The sequence below is a fragment of the Telopea speciosissima genome, chromosome 2, assembly GCF_018873765.1.
Source record: "Telopea speciosissima isolate NSW1024214 ecotype Mountain lineage chromosome 2, Tspe_v1, whole genome shotgun sequence".
NCBI classification, from domain to species: Eukaryota; Viridiplantae; Streptophyta; class Magnoliopsida; order Proteales; family Proteaceae; genus Telopea; species Telopea speciosissima.
Genome location: NC_057917.1, coordinates 35,490,074 through 35,501,802, shown reverse-complemented (window position 1 = coordinate 35,501,802; position 11,729 = coordinate 35,490,074). Strand labels below are relative to the sequence as shown.

At 42.3% G+C, this 11,729-nt stretch overlaps 1 protein-coding gene across 1 annotated transcript; it reads left to right on the top strand.

Moving 5' to 3' along the window:
- The first annotated feature begins 6,469 nt into the window (after nucleotides 1-6,469).
- LOC122652726 lies at nucleotides 6,470-10,906 on the top strand. The gene is made up of 6 exons (XM_043846550.1): nucleotides 6,470-6,743; nucleotides 7,100-7,589; nucleotides 8,192-8,531; nucleotides 8,974-9,072; nucleotides 9,178-9,298; nucleotides 10,523-10,906. Exons 1-6 carry the CDS (start codon nucleotides 6,506-6,508, stop codon nucleotides 10,735-10,737), a joined length of 1,503 nt encoding a protein of 500 aa, XP_043702485.1. The 5' UTR covers nucleotides 6,470-6,505; the 3' UTR covers nucleotides 10,738-10,906.
- Nucleotides 10,907-11,729: the final 823 nt, after the last annotated feature.

Sequence of the window (11,729 nt, the reverse complement as noted above, 5' to 3'; positions counted from 1 at the left end):
TGCCGCTCCTTATACTCCCCATCAAGTTTTCTATACACGGAGGTATTCCTCCTCTTCTGATGTACAACCCCAGTGGCATAGGCTAGCATTTTGAAATTGGAGGGGATTAGAAAGATAAAGAAGATTCAATAACAAAGAAGTGTGATAAGAGAATGGGGATTACCTCATAAGCCCGAGCAAGGGCATTACTCTCCAATGAATCATCATCCATATCGGAGAGTGCATCCTGACCAGCTGGGGTGATGTAGTTCAATGCCATCTGCTCAGCAGTACTGGCATCACCCAGAACCTTTTGGTCGACACGTATCGATCATTTCAGGATAAACATGTCCAAAGACATTTTTCCCTTGCCTTTGGACTCCCGTGACTTGTCCTCTGGCAATTTATTACTTGGTAGCACCGTAAGTGGACCAATTTGAGGGGTCCAAGGAAGACATCATCCCAAACACCGTACTCGGTAGCTTGGTGGATCCTCATCGAGAGCCTCTTCTCCTTCCTGGGCTCCCACTGGCTCTGGCCCTCAAGGACCTTGGTCAATTAACCATCTCCCTTCTTGGACTCCTTCCTCGGGGGTCCACCCCTTTCTACCTGGAGCTTGCTTCCTCTTCTTCTCCAGTGGCCGGGGAAGGGTCACCTCATACGTCCCCGGTGATTTGGAGGTTCTCCTTGGCAATGAAGCTCATCATGGAATCCATATCAAAAACCACTACATCCAAAGCAATAACGCAAGGTCAGTATAATGAAAGAGCATATAAACACACACAAGGTACTCTCACAGTCTCACCCTTTTTTCCAAGCAAGACATGTCTAAGGTATCGATGTCATCTTGTTCCACGGGACTCTTAGAATCTATTATCAACTGGAGGGTTTTTAGATCCTGGTCATTAAGTGGAATCTTGTTCTGAGCAGAAGTGTTGAGCGAGCCTCACTTTTTGGGAAATCTATTTCCTGAGCATTAAGCCCAAAAGAATTGTTGTTTCCGGGCATGGATGGAGGAAGTGATTTTACCCATAACCTGGATACTGGATTCTCACTGGCAGAAATAGTACCAACCAGGGTGAGAGCTAAGTGAATTGAGCAAGAAACACCTAATAAACAGTGTAGGGGAAGGATGTCGGTCTAATCGAGTACATTTGAGGACGAAGGTGCCTATGCACCTCAAGGAATTTGGAAGTAATTGGCTGGGGGCAACACTGTAGTGTCTAAGGAGGCATGAAATGAACTGAGGAATGGGGAGGCAAAAACCGGCGTCGAACAAGTTAGAAATAAGGCTGACCTCGCCAGGATGCTCGTTATTCAACCTATCTTTAGGGCTAGCAGAACTAAGATCAATGGACTCAAGGATCGAGTAGATTTCTCGAATCTCCACGACGTCCGACACATCTAATACCGAAGGGATCTCATCTACCCTCTTTCCTATGGTGGGATCGATTTAGAGTTGGTGAGCATGATGGGCCTTCCTATGAGGGGGGACGTATGATTTCTTCAAAGGCTTACTGGAAGAGGTGCTGGCAAAAGCACCAGGGCAAGTACGGTGAACTGCAGCTGACTCCCTAGGGGGGAGCACGGTGGCATCTCTGGTCATTAAACCATGGAACAATGGATCTGACTCCTCAAATAAAGAATCTGTCTCTCTCTCACAGTCTTGGAGGTTGGGGCATTTTTAGAACTTGATATTTCTAGATAAAAGAAACAGGAATCAAAGGCAGAAAGGAGAGGAGAAGAACTTACTCGAGTGAGAAGAGTCTAGCTGAAGAGAAAAACGCATAGCAAGAAGACTTCCAAGACTTCAAGGATTGAAATGAAGGCAGAGAATCAGAACTCTTGAGCTTAAGAACTTGGAAACGATGAAGAAGAAAGATCCCTGGGGTTGGAGCCTCATATACCCTGGAGAAAAAGGTTGGATGCCTTAGATCAATCCAACGTGCACATTTAGACAATCACGATGCAACCAAAAAATTGAAGTGGGAACATAATGAACACGTGTCAAACCTTCGGGAGACATTTCATCAATGAGGTAACATTGGGAGCTTAATGATTTTAAATTTGAACTTTATAATGCCCTTTCAAGTCTCCTCAAAAGACGTGAAATCTGGAAGATATTTCGAACCCACATGCTAGAGACAGGGAATGACAACACACTTTTTGAAACCCATATTTTAACTTCCTATCCAAGGGTATAATCGTCAAGTGCCAAGACACATTTCAAAAGTGAAATTTCCTTCCCAAAGCGATGCTCGCCAATACCGAATATCAAAAATTGGCCATGGCCATCAACAAAAGTCTATAACAAAGATAACTGATAATCGAGCATGATGATCGGTACAGTGATACTCGAAAGAAATGTGAAGTCCTCCCTATGCCTTGTCCAAGACAAAGGGAGTTGCGGGAAAATGATAGACCATATTTTATCCACCAAGTCCTAGGGTGACACCTGGAAGCGTGAAGCCCAAGAAACGTGTTTCGTCCAAAATTCATGTATCGGTGGTTAAATCGGTATAGCCATGTCAGCATAGACAGTTAAGGGAAATCCTAAAGGCGTTATGAATGATAACCATAATCCATGTATGGAAAGATTCCTAACCGAGAACAACTCAATCTCTTGACGAGGAAGGAAACCTACTGGGAAGATCTTTGTAAAGGGGACTGGGGTGAAACTTGTATAAATAGAGGCCATTGAGCCCAAATTATGGGAGATCAATGAATTAAGAAATCAAGACTATTTTAAGAGAGTTCTTCGTTTCCATTATTAGTTTCAGTGTTGTAGAGAGGGAAATCTCATAGCTAGGCAAGCATCTTTCTTTGTGCAACATTCCCCAAATTGTTTAGGGGGTTTGAAATTGAAAATCGAAAAAAACCCTAAAATCATCCAAAAACCATCCTTTGCAATGAGGTCATTACTGGAAGGATATATGGGAAGGTATCTCTTCGAGATTTTGTGAATTGGGAGTTCTGAACCATAGCACCAACTCCTCAGTTATTTTTCTTTCTCGGAGATTCTATGCTCAACCTTCATTTCTCATTGTCTGTTTAGCTTCAAATCAAAATTCAAGAGTAATGTAATGGTTTTGGTCTCTATCTGGCTAGACTGTGGCTTTTCTTCTTTGCAATTTCCTGCGTAGATTGGTTTTTAGTTTGATGTGTTTTATTTCTCATGACTGCAAACCTCTTTTTTTGTTTACCCGAAGAAAAAAGGAAAAGTCTGTTTATGCTTTGTTGGCATCATCTTTATGTTTAAATTCATTAATTTAAGTATCTGCCACTTTTTCTATCCCATGACTTGTTGGCTTCTTTCGATCAAACTATGAGTTAAATTTTTTGGAAGGGTAGTGGTTGTGGGGGAATTGGGAGAATAAAAAATTAGAGAATTCTGAGAAATTGTAGGACTTCTCTTATTTCATTGGTATTTGTTTAGGGTTTTAAGATCTCTGAAAAATTGATCATCCATTTTCATTGTTTGTTAGGACATAATGTCCACTAGTATATTAATAATGGGTAATAATAACTGGAAACAGTACATGACCAAAGCTACTTGTTGAGTCAGGAAACTTCTGATTGGGTCCACCTAGAATGAATCTGCAAAAAATCGAGTAAGCAAAGGAGAGACGATGTGGCTCCGGCCGAGGACTCTCCGATGCCTAAGTTAGCTCGCCGTTTTAGCAGCAGTTCTACTTCGCAAAAAGTGAGATGGTATTTAAAATTCATACCTGGGTATTTATAGAGATATTCTGGGCGATTATGGGGAGAGTCCTCGTATGGAAGGAGTTTAATTTTTGTACAAAATATCTTGCTAGAGTTATACTTGGAAGGGGACTTGTTGCGTCAAGGAAACGTACAGGGGTCCCTCGAGTGCCATCACTTGCAAAAGGACCAGAGTGACAAAGGAGAACCGGTGTGGTTTCGGCCTAGGACTCTCCGATGCCTAAGCTAGATCTCGCTGAGCAAACAAATGAATGATAAAATTCAAGATGGTCTAGGGGGTAGAGTACCTTTCCTTTTATAGTAGAGCATGGCAGTGTGGAGAGTCCCAGTTCGATGGCGAGAGTGATCTGTGTAGTTGACAGTCTCTGGGTAGCAGGGCTTTTCCTTAGTTGGTGGCCTCCCTACGGGAGGCAGTGTCCCAGTGGCGTTGGGATCCTTAACAGGTAGACACCTGTGTGTAGTGATGAGATCTTTGATGTTTGAGTTTGTCAGGATGACGTGACTCATAGGCGGTGGCCTAGAGTCCTTGAGATGGTGCATGTCTTGTTGATGGCAGCGATGGCTTGGTCATAGATTAGGGTTCTGATGATGTCCGTATGCCATGCGTGTGAGGTCGCGCTTGGTGAGGCCGCACCCGCCATGAGCCCCTGCCTGGAGAGGAGGCAGTGCCCATGGGGAGGTTGCGTCCTTGGGGAGGTCGCTCCCGTGAGAAGGCCCCGCCCGTGGGGAGGTCGCGCCCTTGGGGAGGTCGCGCCCGTGAGGAGGCCACGCCTATAGGGAAGTCACGCCCGTGAGAGTCCTTGCTGTTCATGTCTGAGCTGATCCTGGGACAGCCCACCCTTTGGGCCGGGACACATGGCAGCTTTCGATTGGTCCGTATAGTCTTAGGTTTATCAGGACTCTTCACTTGGTAAGAGTCCTTATTTGAGTGTGATACGGTTCCATTGATGGATGACGGCCAGATTGGGCTGACTCATCGGGATGGGCTTACGTGGCCCCGTGATTCATTTGGGTTATCGTTATCACTTCGGTTTATGGCTCGATGGAGATGTCCGACCTTGTAGTCTGAGCTGACCCTTGGTCTGAGACAACCTCTGGCCTAAGCTGACCCTTTGACCTTGGGCGTTCCGAGTGTATCGGGCTCACCCTTCAGTCCGACTTTAGATGACTCATCTCAGTGGCCAAGCCTGCTAGGTGATGACCCATCGTCTGAGTGCGAAGCCGAGTGCAAATTACTCAGATCCTTCACGATCTAGTCTTGAGCGACCCTTCATGACTCGACTCATTGGCCGAGCGTACCAAACGCCAACCCGTCGCCCAAGTGTGAAGCACTCGGAACCTCCCTGAGTTGATCATGGCTAACCCTGGGCCTGACTGCATCGTCAAAGTGTACAACACTCGACCTTTAATAATTTGGTGTCAGCCGACCCTACACAAGTCGTCCCAGCCGATCCCGTCTGGCTTTTCGTCGGTAAAGGCAAGGCCTGGTCCGACCGGTTCCTTTTGTCTGGTGCTCGGGTCTACCACGTGTCGGTCCTTGATTGGCTCATCATATGTTGACTTATTACTACTTATCCAGTGGCAAAACATTGCTTGGAAATCCAACTCAATGTCTTAATCTGAGAAACCCTTTCTTGGCCAGTTCACTTGGGAAGCCGAGAACTATATGTGCTGAATAACATGAGCGAGCATCCAATGTATGTCCTTATTGGAAGCCAACAAAGCGATGATAGTAGCTGAATCTCCTACTGCCGTGAATCCATTGAACTCCTCTAGTGGAGATCTCCTAATGAAGAGTTCAAGAGGTTTGGACTAACCTTAAACGAAGAATTCAAGAGACAATGTACCAAATGTTTATCACAACCAATACTTGAACAACAGACCTAATTGTTGAAGAAGATTGGATTTCAGAGAGGTTTGGAAATCGTTTAGGGTTTTTTCGATTTTCAGTTTCAAACATCTTAAGGACCCGTTTGGTTGCAAGGGGAATTAAAGAGAAGGGAAGTGAAATTTTCATATTTAAAAAGGAAATTTTTGTAATCATTACCCTACGTGACATTATCACTAACTCAAAATCATTCCATATTTGGTTATTAAATTCCACTTTACTTCGCATTCAATATTCCCTTTGGTTTAAAATGTAAAATAAATCTTACATGTAAAATGTATCATTTGTAAATATGATAAATAAATTAAGTAGTTTATACAATCACATAGGGTAATGATTATAAAAGTTTCTTTATTAGGTTTGAAAAATTTCCCTCTGATCCCTTTGATTCCCCTTGCAACCAAACAGATCCAAAATGATTTGGGGAAGATGAGGGCAATTTGGTCACTTAATCTTTTATTTTGGTGAGTTTTTTTTATCATAAGTATTTTAGTTATTAGATTCCCTAAAACTAACGTTTAACGTCTCAAACTAACGAATTGGACTAAAATGTTACAATGTTTGGAAAATAGGAGTGCAATTGAAAATAATAAAGTTTCAAAGGTCCATCTGTACAATTGGGCAATTTGAAGGGGGCATTTGAAAACAAACCCAAAAAAAAAAACAGGATATTATCGGCTTATCTTCTTCTCCATTGTCCCAAGCGGTCTGCACTGCTTCTCTCCTAGTCTTCGTTCCATTCTGTACTCGCAACTCGCTAGTTGCAACTCGCAAGTCGCAGCACATGGAACATGACAGTGGCCAATTAGTCCCGGATGAGTGTAATTGCGATGCGTCAGAACCAGAGGATTAACGTTTTTCCCTTTCCTTATCCGGCTCCAGCAAAAAGTAAAAAGCAAAAAGGCAAGAAAAATAATGAGTTTAATATTAGGGTTTCACATTCACCATGTCTGCTTTGCCTCCCAATTCCCCCTCCATCACTTGAAATCATCTTCTTCCCATGGTGCTGGTGGCCCTCGCCCTCTGCCTCTCACTGTCCATTATAAGTTCCAGGAAAAACATGTACTAACCTTCAATTCTCAAAGAACAATCAAGTCGTGGGAGTCTCTCCTAAGAGCTGCTTCACTTAGCGGTTCCGGTGCTGAATATTCCGGTAAGTTCCCTGGTCCAATTCATTCCTCTTTCTGGTTCCATGGATGATTTTAGTTCCTTAAAAGTACTACCTGACCTTGTATGCCTTTCTAGTTTTCTACTTCCCCGTTATCCACCATGAATCAGTTCGGCGCAGTTAAGCCATTTACTAGGGACCTCAATTAGTATGATGAAGATTATGAAGAATATATTCTTCATAATTCTCATGAATACAGGTTTCCTTTCAGAAAAAAAAAACAAACCCAAAAGTGATAGTTCTCAGCTTCAATTACCTTCCGGCCCTCGCAAAATAATTCAAGCGTCTGATGATAAATGTTGGGATCTTCGAGTTATGATGCTTATTGTTTTTCGCTTCAGAGCAATTGTTGGGAACCGAGAAGGAGCAACGAAAACAGAGGGTGGCTGGGATCGATGAAAATGAATTGTTGGATCCACATGCTTTAGCTGATCCAGACAGTTGCTTTTTTGAGTTTAAGGGGGTTCAGATACACCACAAAATATGCGAGGCCCCAGATCAAACTGAACACTCGTTACAAGAACAGGCACCTTCCCAACTTAACTACCAAAATAAAAGAATTTCCCTTCCAATTATTTTACTGCATGGGTTTGGAGCCTCGGTGTTCTCTTGGGATCGAGTTATGAAGCCGTTGGCATCTCTCATTCGTTCGAAAGTTCTTGCTTTTGACAGGCCTGCCTTTGGGTTGACATCCAGGGTGAGTTATTTTGAACGCCCAAGCACCGGTGGTGATGACATGAAACTTTTGAATCCATACTCCATGGCATTTTCTGTGCTAGCTACCCTGTCTTTCATTGACCTTTTAGCTGCAGAGAAGGCAATCTTAATGGGGTATGTCATTTTTCCTCTTACACTTGTTATTCACAACAACCCCGACCCCCCCCCCCCCCCCCTCCTTTTCCCAACTAAAGGCTGCTCAGCTATGTGAACATGGGCATACATTGTTATCTGTATTTTATTTTCTACTTACTTAATGTGTTTACTTTCTTTTGTAAACCCTTTTCTTTCTCTTGATTTTGGTGATAAATCACCATAATTTATTGGAATCATCTTCCAAAGGCCGCATGCATGTTACTCGCTGGATTGTCCAAAATGTAGACCACTGAATGTTAATTCTAACTTACCACACATTCACCTCCATGTCTGATATGCTGTTAGGTTGATCATTCATATAGCTTTGCAGATCACCAGATGGATACCTCAATTTTTTTGTTAACTAAATGATATTAAATCCTAGTTTGATGCATCATATTGATTTTAGTAGACTGGTTATTGTTGCGATTTCCACTTCAACTTCTGTACCTTTTTAGAATTTGAAGTGTAGGTTTTATCATGTGGCAATTTCAATGTACAGTAGAACTCAAAGTCCACTCTTGCAACTTTTTTTCTGACAGCTGAACTCTGTCCAAACCTTTGTAACAATGGGATCCCAGGCACTCAGCCGGTTCTCTTGTAGCAGTTAATACATACTTTGAAGCTCCTGAGCGAGTTGCTGCTCTGATCCTTGTTGCCCCAGCCATTCTGAGCCCAAATGTTCTACCCAAAATTATCAAAGGAAATCAAATGAAACGAGAGAACCAGATTGATGGTGGAAACTCCAATTTCTATGATGGAGACAATCCATTTATCAGAATTGGGAAGACTTTGTCAAAGTTTGGCATGGTCATTGTGCAAAGAATAATGCAAATACTCAAAGGGATGGTTGGTATGATTAGCTCTCTGTATAAGAAAGCCTTGACAGCAATTCTACGTTCAGCCTTTGCAGTAATGCTGGTAACTTAATTATTTCTGGATCCTTTGCACAGTTTGTATATGCTGAGTCATTTCTCACTTCGCCAAGTCAATCTATTATTTAAATCTAGTAAATCAAAGTCAATTGTTTATTGTTCTTAAGTATGCTCTACATTGACTGAAGTCCATATGTTTTTGCATGGGAACCTAGTTAGCCAGTTCAAATGACTTGGAGTAGTGCTTTTTGACCAAGCATAAGTTCGATTACCAATATCAATTGATACATTTAGCATAAGGGTGTGAAACCAGCTAACCAGATCGATCAAATGTTTGATCTTTGCGGCTGCTCCATACATATTTGTGGGGTACAACTGAAACAGTGGCAATATTTTGATGGACAACCAAAACAACAACCTTCTCCTTTTTTTTTTGCTAAGGAATCCTAGCTGCATCAACTAATTTAACCGGCTAGTTTGATATGCAGGTTAGGATGGTAATTGATAAATTTGGTATAGCTGCCATTCGGAATGCGTGGTATGATGCAAATCAAATTACAACTCATGTTCTAAATGGTTATACAAAGGTAAGCTATTTACCTTTCTCTACTCTAGTTTCATGAAATCTGGTATCCTTAGGAGCTGTTTGTACTAATGCTAGTGTTGAAAATGATGCAACTACACCAATACAGCCATTACGAGTCAAGGGTTGGGACAGGGCTCTTGTGGAATACACGGTAGCCATGCTTACTGATTCTGCATCTGAATCAAAGCCCCCACTAGAAAAAAGACTCAATGAGATCTCCTGCCCAGGTAATAATTGTAAACTGTGATTCCTCAGCAATTTCAATTGGAGAGAGAGAGAGAGAGAGAGAGAGAGAGAGGTGTGACATTAGGGTGTTTGTATTTCTGGAACCTACCATTGTGAACATTCAGTAGGAATGTTTTTATGCGACCCGCTATGCAAGATCTGAAAATATTACACTTGGAGACAAATCGCATTCTTGGAAAGGAAAATTCGGTTGTTCATGACAGTTCTTTTCTGAGAGCTACGTTTTTGTTTTGGTGGGTGGGTGGGTGGGTGGGTGGGTGGGTGTGTGTGTGTGGGGGGGGGGGGGGTGGTTGTTACAAAACACAAACACAAACACCTTGTGTGCAAATGTAGTTTCATGCATATAATTCACCAATAGTATACTTGTATGTAAATCGGACCTGGATTGGGAGGGCCAACCCCTAGTTTTCAACTTCAACCAGCCTGACCCGACCTTGGGCTGGGACTGGTCAAGCCTTGCCAGCCCAAGCCGGGAAGAAATTAGATGGCCCTGGGGCATTTGGGGTTTTTGGGCCCAATTTGCACTCTTTTGCTAATATTTTTTGTTCACATGATAGTGCTGGAAACAGTCTCTCTGCGAAAGCAGGGGTAAGGCTGCGTACATTATGACCCTCCCATGACCTTGCAGTGGTGGGATCTTCATGCACTGGGTACGCCTTTTTCATTTTATGATAGTGGCGGTATGCAAAATAGGTTTTGAAGCCCTACTTGGAAGTCCAAATGGGAAAACTGTCTTGCATCTCTTTATAGAAGGAAGCAATGACCAGATAAAAGGATTTCTCAAAACTCAATATCATAGAATTGGGAAATGTGTCAATTAATAATTCCAACGTATTGAACACTCTGATTGAACTTCTTGGACTTTTCAATAACCTAGCTATATTTTGGCCTTCTCTTAATGATTAGTCATTGTCTAGAATAATCAATAAGTATGATGTGTTAGGATTCATTCTTGAAGGCTGGAGTGATCAATTAGTAACTGCCATGGGCTAGTCTCCAAGTAGCATGTATAATTGAACCGTCTGACTTGTTAGATAGGCGAGTCTCTCGTCCCAATAAACAAACTTTATCAACCTTTGCAGTGCTTAACTTCCTCATGCCTCTCTCCTTGATCAATTGACAACAGCTGCAAAAGTCGACTGTTAGAAACTTGACATGGAATTGAGTTCAAGATAACATTGTTTTCCTCGTCCATTGTTATACAGTGCTTATTGTCACGGGAGATAGTGATCGAATTGTCCCTGCCTGGAATGCCAAGAAGTTGTCACAAGCGATACCTGGATCTTGTCTTGAAGTGATCAAGAACTGTGGTCACTTACCTCATGAAGAAAGGGTGGAGGAATTTGTTTCAATTGTTGAGAAATTCCTGAGAACAGTTTTTGGTGCTCCAGAGGAGCAGCTTCTACAAGCAGCTATTTGAAGCAAATACAACATGATAGGCTCTTAGCATAGGATTTCTACTACTGTGTTTCGCCATCAAATCCGAAGTTTATGATATATTTAATGATATAAAATATAGTAGTCTTCACATAATAAATATTAACTTTTGTACCCTGGAATGTTTATAATAGACTTTATACTTTAAGCTATCTATCTCTAGTATAAGCAAGCATCATTACTGTTTACACCGTAAAAAAATACAAGCTGACCTATAAGGGCAGACCGATTACATAAGGGTAAGACCTTTAAACAATCGGTCTACGAGGTTGTTCTTTGCACGAAGATAGAACATGGGAGATTGAGACGGTTATAGCCAAAGAAACGCCTATGGTTAAAAGCCATCAAAGTGGAAACCGTCCAAGCAGAACATGACCCCAAACGGTTCTACAACAGTTAAGAGAAGCTGCAGTAGGGGAAATTGTTAGAAAAGGAAAGCCAATGGGAGAATATTGGATATTCCACCCAAGATTGGATTCCCCTAGCAATGCATGTCTTACCTTTTGGGAAAAGATTAGATAGGCTAGTAATTGAGTCCCAATAAGAAACTCAATATGCTTTGCCTATGTGAGCTACCAAATTGGGATGAAGTGAGGAGCAATTAATATTTAATTTTGGGATTGCAAAATCACATTCAAGGAATGCACAAGGCACCCAAACGTGGAGCTCTCCCTCTCCCTCCAAAAATTGTTTTCTCTTTCCCCTTTCTTAGTGTTTGATCTTAGAGATAGTCCAAGCTTTGTGCTCTTGAAAGTGTGGAGGAGATAAACAGCTTGACCGTGGGAACTCCAAAGCTTGTGTGGTGCGTGGAACGATCGACAAAGGGCTATCATCGATTGGAGGTCTTGCACTTGTGAGGCTTAGGCAATAATCGATCCCTGCTTCGTTTTGTTATTTGAATGACTTCTCCATCGATACTGTGATCATGTTTACGTTTTCGCTGCGATCGCACTTGCGATGCCTTCAGTGGCATAA

Excerpts from the sequence above, each read along its gene's own strand:
- LOC122652726 (XM_043846550.1), top strand. The coding sequence starts at position 6,506 with ATGAGTTTAATATTAGGGTTTCACATTCACCATGTCTGCTTTGCCTCC. Across the intron at positions 6,744-7,099 it reads TTCCGGTGCTGAATATTCCG|AGCAATTGTTGGGAACCGAG; the intron begins GTAAGTTCCCTG and ends TTTTCGCTTCAG. Across the intron at positions 8,532-8,973 it reads CAGCCTTTGCAGTAATGCTG|GTTAGGATGGTAATTGATAA; the intron begins GTAACTTAATTA and ends TTTGATATGCAG.